Raw genomic sequence first — 21,051 nt, forward strand, 5'->3', positions numbered from 1 at the left:
CAGAAAGGAATCCACTCCCATATCCATTCAGTCCTGGGTGCTCCTCAGCCTTTCTCTGCTTGGTCAGTGACTGGGGATGGGGAGGTGTGTTACTGGGACCGAGTAGGACTTGTTGTCCTCAGTCATTGGATTACATGCGCTGCTCCATCTAAAGGCAGCCCCCGACTTTCTCTGCTGGGGCTGCCCATCCCCTTTGTTGCTGGTTAATTAACCTGAGTTCTCTTCCTTCAAATGACAAGCTGATTTGTCACTGACGGAGCGTATACAAATAGCATATGCACTGTTCTCCCATGGCTGCTCAGCAGTAGGCCAAAGCCGGTTGCTTAACGGAGATGGTCTCAGTAGGGTAGGGTCAAGTTGTACTCCGTGTTTTGACAATAGTGACTTAAGACAGAAAGCTTTCAGAATGGGCCATTTTACGGCCTTCACTCTAGCTTCACCTCTTCCATATGTTTCCCCTCTATCGGACTTGTCTGTCTATGGCAGCAATGGGTCTATTTTCTGTTTTTCTTTCCAGTAATTCCCTCTCCTGGGGTTGGGATAGATTGGGTGATAATGTCTCTTCCTTCTGCAACATTGTCCCTGACCATCTTCATATCTTTTCCTTACCCTGCCCTCTGCTGGCTGGCATGGGTTTTGTGACACCCTTTTCTGCTCCCGTCGCTCTCCTGTTACTTGTTCTACCTCATTTGTTTGCCTCAACCCACATGTTACTCTTTCTCCTTACTAGACAGAGCCAAGGAGAGAGTATTTCCTTCACGGAGCAGTTCTCTGAGAACCCCAGGAGTTACAAGAACAGGCCCATTAATAATAAGATGAGAATAACTAATATCTAAGTAACAAATAGTTTGCGTTACTATATTGTCTTTCCTCCGGAAGGATACAAAGGGCCTTAAAACTGGCACCTATCTCTTTAGCTACCACTTAACCTCTCTGGGATGAGTTCAGTCATGATGTAATATGAAGGGCTGCAAATCCACTGCCGACAATGGACCCCCACAACTGAATTTGGCCCTGGCTGTAAGATACTTACCTGTATCCTTAGGGGGTTGAGACGGTTGATCAGTTAGTGTTTGCAGAATGCTTTGGGCTAAGTGCCATTTGATTATCGCATTAGCCCACTCACCAATGCAGCCTGGAGCTCCACAAGTCACTGTCTTTCTCTTCCCCCTTTCTGTTGCCCGGCTCCTTTTTGCCCCTTTCTTCCTTTCACTATCCCTCCCATTCCCTCCAGTCAGTGATGCTTTCTCTCTCTCGCTCTCAGCCCCTTTTCTGTTCTCTTTCTATTTCCCTCCTTCACCCTTCTCCCCTCCCAGTCCTCTCTGTCTTCTTTCCCCTCTCCTAGGCTCAGCCCTAGCGCCTTCCCTAGCGCTGTGGTCACTTCTGCCTGCAGGCTCAGCCTTTCCCATGCCACAGGGATGAGCTGTAGGCCAGGTGCCCAGGGATGTTAGTGACCTGGCTTCCATTCAATTCAAGGGAGCAACAGGAAATTCCCTGCACATTACACTGCAAGGCACCCCAGTGAACCCAAAGAAGGAAAGTCAAAGGTCAGGGCCACATGCTGGGAGAACCATGCGGCTGGTTGTGGTTTGGCTTCACTGGGCAGCAGAGGGCGCCACAGGATCATGCATCCTGCCAGGTCTGGAAGAAGGAGGGTGGAGCACCATGTCCCGGCTGAAGTTTCCCAGCATCCTGAAGGGGATGGAGTGGGGTCAGCACCAGCCAGTCCAGCCAGAGAATTCGGTCCATAGATCTAAGGGAGGTGCTGCCATTTTACCTACAGGCCAAGTCCTGCCCCCTCCTGAGGGAGGGCCTCAGATAAACCAGTGGGGTTCTCTGCTGAAGGGGGGGCTTGGAGCCCTTTCGGGGAACCCACACCCTGAGCTTGCTGTTGGTTCCAGTTCTGTAGGTGCCCTGTATGCTGCCCTGGAAAGTTGGGGAGTAGGCAGGTGGAGGACTGATGCTGCTGCTGCTCCTGCTGTGTAGCTAGTGTGCCCACACACATGCCCAAGCTGTCTCACATCTTTTACCGTGAAAAACTGAGCCATACTTTTTTGAAAAATAAACCCTAGTGCAGGGGCACTGGGGGACTGGCTGTGCTTGCAGGATAGGGCCGATGCTGCTGCCTGGTGTTTCATTTGGCTTCCTCCTCTTTTAGAAAGATCCCTGGGGCTGAAAGAGTGTGAAGGGAGCTGCTCTGCTGAACTGCCCCTGACCTGTTCTGTGCCTCCAGCATGAATTCCCCTTAGGAGGGCTCTGGGGAGACGTGGGTGGCCCCAGGATAGAGACGGTAAAGTTAAAAGGTGCTTAAAGCTGGAGTCAGGACTGAACTGCACCTTCTCCTCCTTGCCATGAGACCTGCACTGGTGGGAAAGGAGGATTCTTAGGACCCAGGGGGAGCTTTGGAAGAGGCATCTCCTGCATTCATTTCAAGGAGTTCCTCCTTTCATTGATCAGGACTTCTCAGGTGTCCTGGTAACCACTGCTTTCAGCTCCCTCCTCGGCTCTCAGGCAGCTGCTTGCCTGGAACTCCTACCCGCACCAATGCCCATCCCTTGAGATATCCCTGCCTGCCTCCCTCCCCTGATGAGCTGGCCAGGGGACTGCTTAGCATCATGAACGACCAGTATCACCGAGCAGCCCGGGACGGCTACCTGGACCTGCTAAAGGAAGCCACCAGGAAGGACCTAAACTCGCCCGACGAGGATGGCATGACCCCGACCCTCTGGGCTGCTTATCATGGCAACTTGGAAGCACTGAGGCTGATAGTTAGCAGAGGGTAAGTGCTGATTTTTGCCCTGATCCCTTCCTAACCTTGATGGAGCAGCTCAGTGAAAACCCATCTTCCTCCCCCTCACAGATCAGGAGATCAACACGGCCTCCATCCTTTCCCCTGCACAGAGGCTGCTACTTCTTTCCTCCTGCTCCCCTGAGCTATTTTCTTTCCTGCGAGAATGTGAGTCTGGCTGAGTCAATCCATGGTGCGTCTAATATGCCCATCACCGTAGTATCCAGGCAGCTGGGAAGTGAGAGATTGATACCCCTGGCTAACCTCAAAAGTAGTGTGAGCAGGGATTGAGCAACCATCACTCATTCAGCTCTGTTGGTGCCTGTCGTTCCAGGCTTGGAACATTCCCGTTAGCCCAGTGACCAGCCCCCATACAGCTCTGCTAACATGCTTCCAAACCTAGAACCCCACTTCTGTTCTGCTACTTTCCCATCTCTCCCAATGCATCTTGAACCTGCTTTGCAAACACCCTCGCTAGTCTAGTACTATGTCCGACCTGAGCAGTGTTGCCAACCCATCTCTGTGAAGTGCACTGAGTTCCTCAGATGAAAGGTGCCGTGTGTTAGTGAAAAGTAATTATAGCTGCATTTCTCCTGTGATATGATCCGGGCGGGGCCTCAGCTCTCCAGAGCTCAAAGGCTGAACCATGTTTTACCGTGGCCTTCATAGTACTGGTTTGATGTTGAAGCTGGGGGGAGGGGGGGGATGTTATAATGGTTTTCCTGTTCCTTGGGGCTTTTCATGGGGTTTTCAGGGTCAGTGAGGGTTGGTGTTTCCATCTCTGAGGAATATGAGTTCTTAGCCATTGTAACCTTTCGGTGGATTCCAGCCACTCTGTGATACGGGCAACGGTTAGTAGTGATCCCAGCCTGGATTTTCAAAAGTGACTAGTGATTTTTGGGTACCTTGGGTGTTCAACAAGAGACACCTTAAAGAGACTGATTTTCAGAGGGCACAGCACCTTTAAGATGCCTCTTGGGCACCCAGAAATGGAGACACTTAAAATCACTGATCATTTACCCTGTTCAACATTGTGCTCCATTAAAGTCAATTGGATAAATGTCATTGTCTTCAATAGAGAGACAACGTGGGTGAGGTAATAGCTTTTATTGGACCGACTTCTGTTGGTGAGAGAGACAAGCTTCTGAGTTACACGGAGCTCTCCTTCAGGTCTGGGGAAGGCAGAGCTCTCTGTGGCTCCGAAGCTTGTCTCTCTCGCCCACAAAAGTTAATCCAATAGAAAATATGACCTCGCCCACCTCAATTCCCTGATATCCTGGGACTGACACAGCTACAACTCCACTGCATATTATCTTCAATAGCCATCTGATTGGGACCCTGGTAAACTGGCTTGCAGAAGCTGAAGGACTGGCTGGTAAAAATGGTACCAGACTTGGGAGAGATTTAGGCTCCAATAAGGTTGTGTGACCAGTGCCGCCTGTGCCATAGTCTTACCCAGGCTTAAAAATCTCAGCAAAGCTTCTGTGTGTGTCACAAGTCAGAGAGGCATCCGGCTAGGGGCCAGGGCAGAAATTTCAGGAATGGGCTACTGGGGGGGCTTTGAGCTTTGGCTTTAACTTGTTTAACACTGAGTGATTAAAGAGGGCCTTTACCGAAGGACTGAGATTGTCATTAAAATGAACGCAGTGCGGAGAGAAGGGCAAAGCATGTATTTCATTTTATTTCATTTCCAAGCTGCATCCATTATTGCTTCATTATTGGGCTTGTTCCCTGCAGCATCCCCTGCTGTTCAGTTGTGGCGCTCCCCCACCCCCCGTCTGACAGTGCAGCTCACAGCTCACCCGAAAGCTCATTTTCAGCTCCTTTTGCCATGTCAGCTTCAGATCCCCACAAAGTTCTGCCAAGCCACTCCAGTCTGACCTGGAGCCTGCCTTGCCCAGGAGACTGAAGGCAGGTTTCTGGCGGAGAAGGGCCCTTTTATAAATTCTAATTGGAATCGAAGGTCCGAACTGAAACCCTTTTGTGTAGCTTGGCTGGTGTTTAATTAACAGCATAAAATACATTGGCTGTTGACAGGGAAAATCGCACGGGGAAGGGCCAATGCCCTTTTGGTGATTAATGGTACATGCAGCGCCTTTGTCAGTGGTGCTTAGAATGCGTTTTCATCACTGCATGGGTCACACTTTGTCAGGGAGGGATGAAATATACCCAGATGCTTAACTAAACCAGTGCAGAGTTCACAGAAGCTACAGAGGTGGCCTCATTGCCTCCCGGATATAATCTGAGGGGCGAGATTAATAAAGCCCTTTCTTCTCTCCCTGCTCCCAAATGCTGCTCTTTCTCCTGAGGTCTGTGGCCTGCTGCTGCTCCTATGGTAGCAGTGCGGGCTGCTGCTCAGAGGCTGGGATGGGAGAGAGTGGAGGACATGCAGAATAGCCAATCAAGTGCAGAGCTAGGGAGAGACAGAGGCATGGGTAGTGCGTAAGCCCCCACTCCGGGGAGGCTAGCCATGCGGCCCTGCCCCTACCGCCCCCTCATCCACCAGAGCCCCGAGCCCCGACTCCCTTCCCCCACAGCCAGACGAGCCCCAGAACCAGGCCATCAGCCAACGCCAGCGCTGGGCCCCATGCCAGGCCACAGGCCACCCTCAGTGGCGGCCTCAGCGCTGGGTTGCCTGCTGGCCTCTGGCTGGAGCTGAGCTCTCGCCTCCCATCAGCTTGGTGGAGTGGGGGCAGGGCCAGGGCTTGACTTAAGGGAGGCTTAGCCTCCCCGACCTATTATATCTGCCGTCCCTGGACAGAGGGTACATCTACACTGCAATGAAAGCCCCACAGCATGGCCACGACTGGCCAGGGTCAGCTGACTTGGACATGTGGGGCTATAAACCTGCAGTGTGGACGTTCGGGCTCAGGCTCTGAGATTCTGCCAGGGTGAGGGCAGTGTAGCCACACCCAGAGAGACAGTAGTTGCCAGAGAGAGGGATTCACTCATTAGCAACTTGGCTGTTGGAAAGAGGAGAATTCCAAACATGGGGGCCAAATGCAGCTGTCAGTTACGTCAGTGGAAGGCCATTGTCTCCAATGGGATTCCTCACGTGGAGCTGACAGCAGGATCTGGGCTATGCCCTTTTTTATATGAGAATTGGGGAATATTCTATTGAGTCTTCTTTGCTTCTGTACCCTCCCTCACCCTCAGGTGCAGAGAGCATCCATGTTTTTCAGTCTTGTGCTGGTCTGTTCAGGCATTTGGGCATCAGGTTGATGGATTTGGCTTCTTTCTCTATTGTCTCTAGATTGCTCCTTTTTTTTTCTTTTCCCAGGTAGTGTCCATATTATCACCTGATGTGGAAAATGTATTGGTGGCATCTTTAGAGCATGTCCTACATATGTCCATTGTTGTCGTCTTCCCAAGTCTGACGCCTTAGATTGGTGTGCTCTGCTTAAAGTTTCTGATGTTGCAAGAAACTCTTTGCAATGAACTCAGAAGATCTTCCGCAGGCATTTACTTTGGAATGAGTTGATCCTCTTGTCAATTTCTGTTATAGATTGTCATGACTCTGCTCCACATGATGCCAGCATTTAAAAATGTGTATTTTTGTGTCAGCGCCAATCCTGCTGTTTTTGCAATTTTTTTTCAAGCTTGTGAAAGTCATTAGCTGCTTTCGATAATTATTGCTTGACATCTAGCGTGATGCCATAATCACTGCACCTCTCACTTGCTAGCCAGGTAAAATGACTAACTTCTGTTAGTGTTTCTCTGTCTACTCTGATGGTTGCTTCTGGGATACTGATAGCCATGTATTTTGTTTTCCCAAACCAGCTTGTTCTGCTGTATCTGCCAAAAGCTGGATCTTTTCTTTCATTAAGCAATGTTTTGAACTAAGCAAGACAATGTCATCAGCAAAAGCAAGATCATCCTATTGTGCTTTTATCGTTTGTCCATAAAATTCTTCGATTGCTCTCCATGGTTACTTTCCTCCTGACATAGTCAGTGACCAGTGCAAAGTGGGGACATAATACTCCCGTGCCTTCCTCCATTTGTCACTGCAAACCATTGGCTGATGCTGGTGCCATCTTTAACTGCACATGTGAAATTCTGATATAGATCCTTAATGATTCAAATAATTTTTGCTGGTATTCTATGGTGTGCTGTAATTTTCCAAAGACTTTTCTGTGTATGCTGTCAAAAGCCTTCTGGAAAAATCTATAAAATATATCACAAGAGGTTCTTGCCATGCCACACTTAGTTCTGTAATATGTTTGAGAATAACAATATGGTCTGTACATGAACTTAGTGGTCTAAAACCTGCTTGTTCCTCTCTAAGTTGGAGATTTAATTGTTTCTTGATATGTTCCAGGATGATGTTGCACATTATTTCCCTAGGCACTGAGATAATGTGATTCCTCTCTACTTATTTCAGGGGTCACCTTTCTCTGGCAATTTTAATATAAGGCCTCTCTTCTGCTGGGTTGGGTTCTTTCCTTCACTCCATATTCTCAAGGGAAGTCCAAGGGCTGTTTCCTCACTTGCTTTTAGCATCTCTCCGATAATGTTACCCTTTCCATCCGCTTTCCTATTTTTAAGTTTTCTGATGGCTTTTCTAACTTCTATTGTAATATCTCCTCAATCAACATCAGTCTCTGGTGGTAGGTCTTTGTAGTAGTTCAGCTGGGCTTGGTCTATTTAAAACAGCCCTCTTGAGTAATTCCCATTAATTCTCTCCCTCACCCCTGTCGCAGCAAAGAGAATGGACCCTGATATTCAGACTAAGGGCTCACAGAATGCAATCAGTCCAAGTGGATTTCACCCATGAATTTACTCTTTAGTTCAAGACACAGTCTCATCTCTGACGTTGTTGGCAACCTATCCCATATAGCCTAGGTTTCTTAGAGGGGCTGCAGTGTGCGGTCACTTCCCATCCCATCTCCAGCCTTTTGGCATGTCCCTGAACCAGGCTAACACCTTGAATACAAGTATGAGCCTGTCTTCAAACGGGAGCTGTATTGTCATCAGGTTCCCTGACTTAGTTTTAATGGTAGTGTAGATGGGAGCTGTAAACGAAGGTGTGTGTCTATTCAGTCCTGTCATAACAAGTTTCAGCTTCTTCCACTCCTACTCTGCTGAACCACAATGCCAGTCATGGCTAGACTGGGTTGTTTTCATAGCACAGATAGGGTCTGCAGCGCAGCTTGGCTGGCACAATTCTCAGGACAAAATATTTCCCTGTCTGCACTGGTCAGGGAAGCCATCCTGGAACGCAGTAAGCTGTGGCTAGAGTAGTTCTTATGCGGGCATGGATGGAAGCTTCAGTTCTTGATCACTGAAGTTCATCTCGAGGGTGTGTTGAAATATCACAGCCAGAGCTGGTCGGAATTTTTTTAACTCAACGTTTTTTCTGTTAAAAAATAGCGTTTTATGGAAACCAAAAAATTGACTTTTTTTAAAAAATCATGATTTTTGGCAGATGTTTTGGTGATGTTTTGTATAGATTTTTTTTTAATCAACCCAGTTTTCAGAGAACAGAAGGTTTCAATAACAGCTTTAGGGAAAAATGTCGACAAAAATGTTTGCCAAAAAAATTTGGAAAAAAAAAATGAAAAATGGGTCCATTTGGAACCCATGACACGGAAACAACTTTGAAATGTCAAAATTTTTGTGTGTGAATTTTTTTATTTCAGTTTTCGACCCTGCTCTAGGGTGAAATTTCCAAACCCATGTAAGTCAGTAGGCTCCTAAATCACTTTTAAAATTTGTAACTTAGTCACAATTATTAGAAAGAGTGATAAAAACTGAGTTATATCCAAATGTTTCAAGGGCTTTACTTTTAAACTAGTCTCTTTCTGGTGCCTAGCAGACTCTGCTTGAACAAGAAGAAGTCTGAACTTCCGGCCCATAGGGTGCTCACCTGCAGTACTTTGTGGGGTGATGAGAGATGGGGTGATCTAGGGGACTAGCCAGAGACTGTGGTCTCAGGGGGTATCTGGGATCACAAACGATCCACTAGCTACGCTTTGTCAGTGCTGGATAAGCAACCCAGAGCTATGGTACTGGCAGACAGACAAACCCAGTAAATTGCCCTCTCTCTGTCTGTGCCCAGTGAAGTGGATGCTGGGGACAGGCCATTATGCAACGTTCTAGTCAGTGAGCATAGATAAGGAGGGAGGCCAACAGTTACCCTTGGGGAACTGCAAGTGTGTGTGGGAGACGGAAAAGAGAGAAAGGTTATTGGGAATGCAGTGCTGTGGCTTCTTTTAAAACAAGTTTCTGACCTGGCTGATAGATCTGTCAGTGCTAGCTAAGCTCTGCCAATGCCCCAGAATGAATCCTCCAGCCCCTGTCTATATTACAATAGCTCCTGTGCTGGGACACCCAGTTATGTTCGTGTGTGTCCTGATAGTGTTGTAACATGGTTTGCTCTTTGCCTGGGTGGGTGGGAACAGGCCATGTTATAAGGACCTTCTGGGAAATGTCCTTGAGGCTGGATCATCTCAGGTTTGTGGTCTGGTTTTCTTACAGGGTTATAAAACAGTCTCTGCAGGCAAGACCTAACTGTCTGCTGCCACAACACAGTAGCTTTGATGGCGTAGAAACCCCTGGCCATGTTCATGTCCTTATCTTATCTGCCTCCAGTTACTGGATCTCTGCAGCTCATAGGGGCCCAGTATCCCCCGCAGTATCCTACAGAAGCTCCGCAGGGTGTTCAGGCATTGCATAGCGACTCAGGAGATCTGGGTTACATTCCTGGCTCTGCCACAGACCTGGGTGTGAGACCTCAGCTTATTAATTTAACCTCTGTGTCTCAGTTTCCTCTTCTGAAACATGGGAATAATAATCCTTACCCACCTTGCAGGGCAGTTATGCTACATTCATTAATGTCCATGAGGGGTTTGGACACCACAGGCAGGACCGGCTCCCAGGCATCAGCGCAGCAAGCAGGTGCTTGGGGCGGCCAACGGAAAGGGGTGGCACGTCTGGCTCTTTGGCTGCAATTCAGATGGAAGGACCTGCCACCAAATTGCCGCTGAAGAATGAAGCGGTGACGGCAGAGCTGCTGCCGAAGTGCCACCAATTGTGGCTTTTTTATTTTTTTTTCACCACTTGGGGCAGCAAAATCACTGGAGCTGGCCCTGACCACAGGGATGGGAACTGGGGGGAGGAACACACCAAAGTATGGAATAGGTGATAGGCCAGGGGGACGTGAGTTTGGAGCCAAGAATAGCCTATTGCTGAATGAGGCCATGCTAGTAATCACTCTTGCTGGCTGCCCTGGGTAAAGTTCACAGTCTCAGCCCATCGAGAGGAGCTAACAAAGCAGGTTGATGGTGAGATGGGTGCTGGTTGGAGGGGGAGATTTCTTAACAAACACTGCCTTATCTCTGCCCCTCAGCGTAGCAGTGGGATGAGGCGAGGGGGGAAGAGAAGGGTTCGGAGGTGGCTCGTCCGACTCATTAGTTACACAAAAAGCCTCTTTCATGTCCCTGGCTGGGCTCCAGCGAGAGAAAGGAACCGAATTAACTGGGTGGCTGGGAAAGGGGAGGCAAAGTGGCATTTAGTGTCACAGCTTCGAGGAGACAATAACCCTTCAGTGTGGGTATGACTGGGATGGGAGTCAGACCAGCTTCTGATATGCCGGGAGGAGACATGCTCGACAATGAGGGGCGTGGGGATTCTCTGGAAATGGGATGGGCTGGAGAGGATTTGTCCTTCTGTCCTATGGACCAGGGGAGAATGGTCTGGACAGCAGGCATTCTGTTCTGTTTTCTGTCCTTCCCAATTGTCCCTCATTCTGTTGTAAGCTGAGGGGAATATATCTTATGCATCAGGGACGCCAGTCAGCTGTGGTCTAGTGGACTGAGCACAGGGCACCTGGAGACCTGGAATCTATTCCCAGCTCTGTTGCTGTGTTTGGCCATCATGTCAGCGGTCTGTGCCTTAGTTTCCCTAGCTGTAACATGGAGATGATAATACATTTGCGTAAGGCGTTGTGAGATGTCTGGGCAAAGGGACACATTCAGCTCTGGTGCAGGCAGATCAAGCAAGTCGCACCCTCATAGCCCAAAGCTGAATTTGACCCCAGAGGACGCTGGGGCTGGCTGGGGACAGGTGCCACTGACTTCAGTGGGACTGCTTGTGTGAGTAAGAGCTGCCCAGCCTACGGGAGGTTGCAGAATCAGGTACAAAGTAAGGACAAAATATTGTTATCAATGGGAAACCTGCATTGACGGCCATTGGCCTTTTGCTGAGGGGGCCCTGTGCTGACTGGGTAATTTGCACTCTATGGCCCATTCAATCCCTAGCCTTGGTTAGGCCTCCCAAGAAGGGAGCCCATTACTTGCTGTTGCAGCTGACCATTAGCAAGGGGAATGAGCTCTGTTGACTCATTTCACCTAAGCCATAACCAGCCATTGGAGTTAATAATAACTAGAGCTGAGGTCATATTTTCAAAGTTGCTACGTCCCATTTTCAGAAGCGACTGAGGGTACGTCTACACTGCAATTAAAGGCATGTGGCTGGCCTGGCTCAGGTGACTGGGACATGGGTTATGGGGCTATAAAACAGGAGTGTAGACGTTCAGACTTGGGCTGGAGCTCAGGTTCTGAGACCCGTGAGGGCAGGAGGGTCTCAGAGCCCGGGCTTCAGTCTGAGCCAGAATGTCTACACTGCAGTGTTTAGCCCCACAGCCCCTGGCCCGTCAGCCCAAGTCAATTGACCTTGGCTCTGAGACTGCTGGGTTTTCTTATTGCAGCAGAGATGCACCCTTAGGTACTCAGGAGAGTAAGTGCCATTGATGTTCAATGAAATGTGGTCTCCAAAGTGCCTAAGTCACTTCAGAAAAGAGGACCAAGGTTCCTAAGCCACTTTGGTGCTTTTGAAAATTTTGGCTAGAAAAGGGCTTTTCAGTGGAATTTTCAAAAAATGAGTTTAAAAAAACAAAGAAACCACAAAGATTTCCAATGAAATTAAAAAAAAAAAGTTTTTAATCAACATTTCTGATGAGAAAAAAAATTCCTATGCAGCTCTTGGAATAACCTTTTGTTACCACCACCCGGGGCCAGAGTTGAACTGGTAACATAGAGGTGAAAGAGTCTGTATCATCCCCTTAGATATTTGCTCCCTGTAAAGTTTTAATTCATGGAATTTATGTCCAGCCCAGTTTACAGATGGCACCAGCAGTTGGCACCAGTGGCAGAGTCAGGATTTGATCTCAGGAATTACTAGCTCCCAGCTCTCCAGACAACTCGACAACACTGTTGCTATATAGGAATAGACATGGGCACAGACTGTGTTTTTGTTCTGTGTCCGTACAGCACCTATTACACGGGGCTCCTTGTCCATGACTAGGGCTCCTAGCCGTTACCGCAATACAAAGCATACATAATAATCAATGACAACATCCCAGCCGCCTGTTAAATACAGCACAAACCAGTACAAGAAAGATCCATTCCCTCTGCAAAGCCTTGACACGGGCTCAAGCTGCAGAATCCAGTTCTGGATTTCAAATGCGCCAGAACTCCCAAGTGATCAACATCCACAGCTTGATCCAGATCCAAACCTACGTTCCTCATGGACAGAACCAAAACCCTGGATTCAGTTTGGGAGTGTTCACCTGCCTGCTCTGGATACCAATTTGATCTAGTCTTTTCTGAGGGAGCGAAATCCCCTGAGGGCGATTCCAACAACAGTCGATTGGATATTGGCAATGGCATGCCGCTTATTAAGAACATTTTTTGGAAGAAAATCCCCAGCTGTAGGCAGGTTTGTGAGGCTGCAGCCGGTGAAGGAAGTGCTGGGACATGCTTTCCCTGCCTGCAGCCCCACAGACGTGCCTGTGGCTGGGCTCAGTCCATCCTAGTGCTTCCTTCTCTGGCTGCACCCTCACGAACTTGCCGTCTGCTTATTGGCAATGGGTGCCTAATGACAACCTTTTGCAGATAACCAAAGGGTTGCTAATAAGGGGGATCTACCATATCTTGGCGACAGTTTTGCTTTTTCAGGCAAAGAATAAGAATTATTATGCTGACAGGACAGATAGAAAGATACTTTCTCTGCCCCAAACTGTTTACAATCCCAGCCAGGCTCCCCCAACAAATCCTGCAAAGACATCGACATGCAATTGACTTTCCATGTGCAAACAGTCCCATTGATTTCAAAGGGAGTACACACATGCTTTAAGCTTAGGACATGAATAAATGTTTTCAAGATTGGGGCCTAATTTTAGCTGCAATGGCACCAGTGGAGCGACACAAACCCAAGGAATGGGCTGGAATGAGGAAGGGTGAGCAGTGCAGTGATAAGATAGCATGGTGACTCAGTGTAGGCTTATGTACACCTCGGGGGCCAGTTCAAAGTAGTTAAAAAAAAAGTAATGATAATTGCTGTGATTGTTGACTCAGCACTTGAAAATGCTTTGACGCTGAAAAGTGTCACGCCGAATACACACGATGTATTACCTGTGATTAGAATACGTTCCCACTTCCTGGCCTTTGCAATTAACAATGTGCAATGCCCTGGAAATGTGGTTCTGCTCTGAGAAGTGATTCTAAAAACAGTAAGTGACGGTAAACTCCTGTTCATCATCTATCCCTGACTCCAGATCGGACGTGCCCACTTTACAAGGAGTTGTTTATCATGGACATTTCTAGTGCCTCAAGGAGCCAGGTATGGGGCCACAGTAAGCAGAAATCTAGTCTTGTTATAATTAGGGTGACCAGACAGCAACTGTGAAAAAACAGGACTGGGTGGGGAGTAATAGGCACCTATATAAGAAAAAGGCCCCAAAAAACGGGACTGTCCCTATAAAAACGGGACATCTGGTCACCCTAGTTGTAATGTTTTGGTTCTTGGATGTGGGACATAGTCTGACGCAGCTGGACCGCGTGTTATTTCTCCCCAGCTAATGGCTCCCTGTGGCAACAAAAAGCATATGGAAAGCATAATAATTATAATAATCCCTAGTTCTTTATATGGCACTTTTCATCAGTAGATCAAAGAGCACTTTACAAAAGAGGCCAGTAGCATGCACAAGAAATACCTCTCTGCAGTCCAAAGCACATGAGAAATGGGCCTTAGTCGTGCTACTTGGATCAAAGTTCGGTCATTAGGTTTGGAACCAGAGTTTTGCTCCGGGTCCACACATAACATGTGAACATGCTGATCCATCATGCCCCTCTCTCTCCCATACACTCCTACCCATGCACAGAGGAACATGCCCAACCCTGATACATGGGTGGCCACTCAGAACAAACATAAACAAACAACAGTTCACACCCTTATAAGCCCACTGCCGGCACCGGCTGTTACAGTTTTGCTGTCTCTTTAATCCAGCTGGATAAATAATTTACTCCTCTCTTGCAATTCATCAAATATTTATCCTCCCCATGAATTTCCCAGCCTTGACATGTCATTACTAGGGTGGAGGGAGCCAGGCGAAGCTAGCAGAGGAACTAGGAAGTAACTACACCTGTCACCAGAGCTCAGATCCTCTAGAGTAGGTAGGATACCTGCAGCCAAGATAAACCTGCCCTGTCCTGTTGCTGGGTGAATGGATCCCTAATGTTCATTGATCCTTTGCCGTTCTTTTCTCGCTACGATCTTTCTGGGCCTGATCCTCGAAGCCTTTCAAGCACAACGCTCCCTCTGAAGCCAATGACAGATCTGGATGCAGGACTGGGCTTGATGTCTTTTTTCCATTTGGGGTTAGATGGATCCAGGTGCCGCATTGCTTGGGATTTAGTTTGGCAAAATTGAACGCAGGAGCAGCTCTGGTCTAGGCTCTGCTCCCAACGTTTGGAGGGAAGGGTGGGAACGGGAAAGGGAAATTTGCGACACTGGGGCTAAAGAAGACACTGTTGGGAATGGTGCAGGCCAGGCTGTCTGTGGGAAAGCTCCCCTCCCTCCAGTCCCAGCCCCTGCGGTAAAATGGCACAGCCAGTGGGGAAGCTCACACCTATTGCCAAGTGACCCTCTTCTTGCAGGTGTCATCTTCGCCTCTTGCAGCACGACTGGCTGGAGCCAAGCCCTTACCCCATGGCTGGTGAGGGAATGTCTGGTGCCTCCATATCAGCTCCTCTGAGTGAGAGGCCCTGTGACTGTAGGAAGGAGGTCACTGGTGCAGGATGGAAGAAAGCTCTCAGCCTCTCCAGTGCCAGTCTCTCCTTTCTCTTCCCACCAACCTGTTCTCTTTCTTTATAGGTCTGGAGGATATTATATCCATCCACAGGAGCTGGCAGAGCACTGGCTGTGTGGTGGCTCAGCTCCCAGTTCAGTCCCTCCCAGCAAGGCCAAGTTTTGGAATGGTGCATCAGTGGCCGTGAGGGAGCACCCAGTTCCTCTAAAGGCAGCTGTAGTTCATTAGGCAGGATTGTAAGGGAAGGTGTAGGAATGCTGGTGACAGTAGAACTCAGAGCTGTGCAGTCCCATGCTCTCCCAAGGGGAGTCGCTCTAGGGAACGGCGTAGCAATGTAGTTTGGTAGTTCTGTGATTTTGACTGGGCGTGAGTGAGGCAGGCTTGTTGACAGATGGGGGCATTTAATTGACTCGTAGACACAAGTGCGTAGTTAACGCTGGAAGGGGAGTAGCTGTGTCTCATTTCAGCAGATCGTAGCTAGAGGGGACTGTTAGGAGCTCAGACATCTCCCCAAGTATTCTCAAGAGCACTTTCTCTATGGCCAAATCCTGTTTCACAGACACTATTGGATTTTTCTCATTAGGGGAGGCTGCAAAACTGGGCAACTCCCTGGTGACCAGCAGTGGCCGGCGGGGATAGGTGCTGACATCACTACAGAGTTTGCTAATCACATTAGTTGAGTCTGTGGCTCTTGAGAAGGATGGAAACCTAATCTCCACTTCCTTTGAAACCGGATTCTCAGGATGTACTGATACCAACTTGCTCTCAGCTGTGCAAATCGAAAACCAAACTTGGTAAGGCAAAAAAACCCACTTGGTCTTCTTGAATGGTGCCCCAGGCACAACTGTGAGACAGGGATGCAGTTCATGTCGTGCACATGAAGGTGAAAACGTGAAACAGCTGATGTGATTTAGGTCCAGTGCTTTGGATGGACATTTATCCTGGCCTCTCCAGCAGGGGGGACCCTAGGGAGGATCTGTAGAAGTGCACATGGAGTACAGGGCTTATTTTTGGGAACACCAACAGATTTTGGAGATGGTAGAGATTTGAACCTGCATCTAAATTTTGCAAATGGCCTCTACCTGCATAACGGACCAAACAATATCCCAGAACTAGTCCCACCAACTCTAGGATGTTTGGAATCTGGATCCCAGTTTCACAGCTCAGGTCCCACTCAAGCATGGAGAGAAGACAGTGAATTGGACACAGGTGCATGAATGTAACCTGTGGGGCTAAATATGAGTAACAGAAAGGTTGTCTGTAAACCATATGATTGCCTGACACTCACAACACTTCTTCAGAGGACTCATGGGGTGGGGTGAAGTGGCTGTGCTAAGGGACGTATTGCTTATATTGCGGGGGAGCTGCGGGAAGAAAGAGCTTGTATGGTAATGGGGGTTGTGGTACACAATGGATGAGCGTATTGTCTAGTAAATATCTCTTTAAACCCCACTTCATATCTGCACAGTAAGGTCAGCCCCATGGAACCGCGCATTAATTAGTTGTTCCAAACATTGTTTTAGGGGTGATCCAGACAAATGTGACATATGGGGGAACACACCTCTTCACCTAGCAGCAGCCAATGGCCATCTGAACTGCCTCTCCTTCCTGGTGTCATTTGGGGCCAACATCTGGTGTCTGGACAATGACTACCATACACCACTGGACATGGCTGCCGTGAAGGGACACATGGAGTGTGTGCGGTACCTAGACTCCATTGCTGCCAAGCAGAGCAGCCTCAACCCCAAGCTGGTGAGCAAGCTGAAGGACAAGGCTTTCAGAGACGCAGAGAGGAGGATCAAGGACTGCGTGAAGATGCAGAAAAAGCACCATGAGCGGATGGAGAAGAGGTACAAGAAGGAGATGTCTGACAACTCTGACACCATGAATTTCTCCAGCTACTCCAGCAGCACTCTGAGCAGGAAGTTTCAGCACATGTCCATGGTGACGTCCCTGCCATATTCCCAAGCCACCCTTCACGGCACAGCCAAGGGCAAGACCAAAATGCAGAAGAAGTTGGAGAAGAAGAAGCAGGTGGATGGAACGTTTAAGATCTACGAGGATGGGCGGAAAAGCGTGAGGTCCTTGTCAGGCCTGCAGCTGGGGAATGATGTCATGTTTGTGAAGCAGGGCACCTACACCAGCCCAAAGGAGTGGACCCGGCGCAACATCAGAGACATGTTTCTAACTGACGAAGATACCGTCTCCCGTGCCATAAGTGACCCAGGTTTGCACATAGACTCAGCCCACTCGGAGGTCAGCACGGATTCTGGCCACGACTCATTGTTTAACCGGCCTGGGCTCGGCACCATGGTGTTCCGGAGGAACTACATCAGCAATGGGCTCTTTGGGATCGGCCAGGAGGATGCCAGCGTGCTGGGTGAGGGCAACCTGGATGGGATAGGTGTCAAACTGCGGAGCCACCTGCAGCGCTCGCCAAATCTCGACGACAGCATTGGCAGTGCCAACAGCCTGCAGGAGAGGAACGCGGAGGAGCTGCCATGGGAGGAGGTGGAGCTGGGTCTGGACGACGACAACGAACCTGACACCAGTCCCCTGGAGGCCTTTCTGGCTTCCCTGCACATGTTTGAGTTCATCTCCATCCTGAAGAAAGAGAAGATCGACCTGGAGGCCCTCATGCTGTGTTCGGACAATGACCTGAAGAGCATCAATATCCCACTGGGGCCTAGGAAAAAGATATTGGATGCCATCCAGAGGAGGAAGCAGACCTTGGAGAGGCCTGATGTTATTGCAGACACCGAGCTGTAAGTAGATGTCCCTTGCTGTCTAGCCCTAGAGCCATATATCCCTCAGCATGGGGAGACAGGGGGAACTAAACGCTTAAATATGTGCTCAACGTATTGTCCATCTGAAGAATAGGAGCCCAGCTAAGATCAGTATTTCTTCATTTATACGCAAGACAGGAACTTGCCAGTCCACGGAGATCTTGGGTGGTTACAGAGTTGCTTGAGTTAGGTAATTTCTCGGTGTTTCTTATGCTGGGTGGGTGGGAGTTGAAGTTCTTGCTGCTCCGTAACCTGAACAAACTCAGACCGTTCTGAGGTCAAATTCCTAGCGAGTACCCCTGGGTGGGAGCTTCAGAAGCCCCCAACCTTGACCTAGCTCTGCTTCTATTGAAATCAACAGGAGATTTACCATTGATCTCAATGAGCACAGCATTAAGCCAGTCTGCAAGTCCCACCCCAGATGCCTGGGCTTTTATCCAGAGCTCTTGGGTTTGCAAACTTGGGTTGAGAGTCTTACAAAACCAGCCCTTTTTGGTGGCATTTTGGCATTTCCACCTGTAGTGCTGCCTGGGACTGGGAAGGACAAAGGAAATTGTGTGCACGTGATGAGGGGAGAGTCTCTGGGTTTGCCTCTATACATTAAGAAAGGTTTGGTTCCAGTTCTGACTGAAAGTTTGGGTCAAGTCTATTTGCACATCCGTACTGGAAGATACCTAAATGGAAGCTAAGTTCACGTGTTGGGACCCTAGACCCTGTTTTCTAAAAAGGTATCATCAGTTTGACCTTCGTAACGGTGGGTACAGTTTTGTGCCTGCAGTTAATTCCCAGCAGAGATGCTCCCACCTAATGACATGGGTTGCAATCAATAGGTGTCTAAGTGGTAGCATCTGTGGCCTCAATAATTACAAATTCAGAATTGGGGGCCACTTTTTAATCTTTTGCTTCTGTAACATGTCTGTTAAACTGTGTCCACGATCCAGTTAAGACTGCCACTTTTAGCTGTTTGGCTAATGCTGGTTGAGATTTTCAGAGCTGTCTGGGGGATTTAAATATGTCTTTCATTAAGATTAATGGAGGGCATGAGTCTAAATCTCCGAGTGCTTTGAAAATCTTCATCACCAAGCGTCATATCCATTGAAAATCCGATACCTCGTGCTTCATTGTGGGACCACATGCTGGACTCTAGCTTCTCTCATGCATTCCCTCTTCTTTTCACCATTATTCAGTGTTGGTTTGGGCCATCTGCTCAGTGTTTGGCCCCAGAGTGAGCTTGCTAACAGGTTTTCTCTTTTCCTCCACAGATAGCAGTTTTTATGAACAACAAACAAAACCAGTTCTAAGTTGCCAGAAAACCCAAACAAGTGACTCCTCCATTAAGACAACTGAAAGCCACAGTGTAGTCCAGTCCTTCCTGACTGACTGCCTCCTTCCCCATTCTGCTTTCAGCCTGAGGGACTCTGCCCAACAGGAACCTGCTGCTGAGAGGAATCGTTGAGCTATGACCTGCCTGACATTCCATCTTTGCTGAATGGAGCTCCTTTAGCCTGCTTGCTAGAGGGGTGACAAGATCGTCCTACGCTATGAAGCTGATAGCTGAAACTCCATGTGATCACAGTTTGACAAAGCACAGGAAGCCATGGGCAAAGAGAACCATGTGATACCTTGGAATGGACCAACAAATAAATAATCAGGACACTTTGCTTCTGTTCCTGGCTCTGCTGGATTCACTCAGTGTGTGGCTTTGGAGAAGTCATTTGAGCCACCATTTCAAAAGCGATTGCTGGTTTTTGGTGCCTCAGGTTTTGGGTTCCCAACTTGAGACCTCATGGGTCTGAGTCTCACAACCCCACAGCTCTGATTTCACATAAACTTGGGAGGTTCAGCTCCTGTGAAAATCAGGCCCTAGATGTCTCAAATGGGACATCCAGAAACGAAGGCACCCCAAATCAATGGCACTTTTGAACACATTGGTCTTTACCGCTCTGTGTCTCAGTTTCCCATTCTGTAAAATGGAGAGAATGCTCTCTGGAGACAATAATCCTGTCCTAACTTGGAGGGGTGCTGTGATGCTTAAGTAATTAATGTCTGTAAAGTGCACTGAGATCCTTGTATGGAAAACAATCCAGAAGTGCAAAGCAAATTATTATTTTTAATAGAGATGGATCCAAACCACAAACCTGATTCCGGGCACCCCTGAAATTTGGGAGCTCAAAATCCCAGTCCAGCTCTGAATTCCCATCACTGTCTTTGTATTGGGCTTAACCAAATCCCATCACCTGAATACTCCTGAACTGTGCTACAGCTGGTGCATCCAGTTTCTTTTGGACAAATGAACTTGCTTCCAAACACTATGCTCCTGAGGGAGACACGAGAATTCTTCACCCTTAATAACCCAGAGGGTGATGAAACATGGGTGTGTAGGAATAGGGTAGTATCCCTTTAAATAATTTGTGAGCACCATAGAATGTCAATTGATACCAAAGAACTGGTGTCAAACATGTCACCACAGCTCCTTACCATCCTGCCACTAACAGATCAGTGGAAAGATTTATCCAGACATTTAAGCAAGTGCCTTGTGCCTTATGGTGGATTTCCTACAGAAATGTCGCCTAGAGACACCGCAGCTCTGGTTAGTTTCTAGTGGGCTCTAAAACACAGAATGCGGTGAAGGCTCACAAATTATTTAAAGGGATACTACCCTATTCTGACTTACCTGTTGCTCTGCTGTCTGTGGATGTGCCTGCAAGTGTCACTTCCGTGCATGTGATATTTCCAGGAATTGATTACAGCAGGATTGAAATGAGTGGCCAAAATGTCCCACATATTCCAAAGGGAAAACCCCTCCCAATTCTTTTGTCATGCTTGTGCTGCAAGGCCTGTGTGATCTGCCTGTTTCTTTGGGTTTGTGGCTCTGGTATTCTTAATGGATTCAGGGAGCTCCATCCTTGGGAACTTCCAGAAAAGGAGGTATATGCAGGGGTGGGACCACCAGTAAAAAGGGGTCTTCCAGTGGCAATTTATTAGCCATATTCGTACCATGACCTCCCTCATCTTCTATGAATTATACAGGGCTTTAGTGACTAGCTGCACAGTAAGCCCATCACCTGCAAACAGAACTCAGATTCTCCCCTAACTCCCCTCAGGCTGATCTGAGACTCAGCAGTGTGCTCTGGCACCTTGAGTCTTTTGGATATTGTGACTCACTAAGGCATAACAGCCAAGAACCATTCTGGCAGTAGGAGAGAGGGATGAAGCTCCATTTAGCTCTTCCTGGAGCATTTGCAAAGAAATGCTGGATGCTTAAGTGAGGCGAAACATAAACCTGCACAGATCAAGACCATTCAGAGAGGGTTTGCTTTCTAGTTTCCCATAACCCAGGTTTGGGTTGGGTTTGTGGAGTCCATTCTCATACAAGAGGATGATGGGAA

At 48.3% G+C, this 21,051-nt stretch overlaps 1 protein-coding gene across 2 annotated transcripts; it reads left to right on the top strand.

Moving 5' to 3' along the window:
- The first annotated feature begins 2,465 nt into the window (after positions 1–2,465).
- On the top strand, positions 2,466–19,290 carry USH1G (USH1 protein network component sans). Of its 2 annotated transcripts, XM_032785073.2 has the most exons (3): positions 2,466–2,779; positions 16,400–17,641; positions 18,925–19,290. In XM_032785073.2, exons 1-3 carry the CDS (start codon positions 2,616–2,618, stop codon positions 18,926–18,928), a joined length of 1,410 nt encoding a protein of 469 aa, XP_032640964.1. In that variant the 5' UTR covers positions 2,466–2,615; the 3' UTR covers positions 18,929–19,290. The 2 variants fall into 2 exon arrangements, with proteins under 2 accessions (XP_032640964.1, XP_032640963.1); XM_032785072.2 differs by lacking the exon at positions 18,925–19,290 and having other exon boundaries at positions 16,400–17,645.
- Positions 19,291–21,051: the final 1,761 nt, after the last annotated feature.

The sequence above is a fragment of the Chelonoidis abingdonii genome, chromosome 13, assembly GCF_003597395.2.
Source record: "Chelonoidis abingdonii isolate Lonesome George chromosome 13, CheloAbing_2.0, whole genome shotgun sequence".
Lineage (NCBI taxonomy): Eukaryota > Metazoa > Chordata > Testudines > Testudinidae > Chelonoidis > Chelonoidis abingdonii.

Excerpts from the sequence above, each read along its gene's own strand:
- USH1G (XM_032785073.2), top strand. The coding sequence starts at position 2,616 with ATGAACGACCAGTATCACCGAGCAGCCCGGGACGGCTACCTGGACCTG. Across the intron at positions 2,780-16,399 it reads AGGCTGATAGTTAGCAGAGG|GGGTGATCCAGACAAATGTG; the intron begins GTAAGTGCTGAT and ends ACATTGTTTTAG.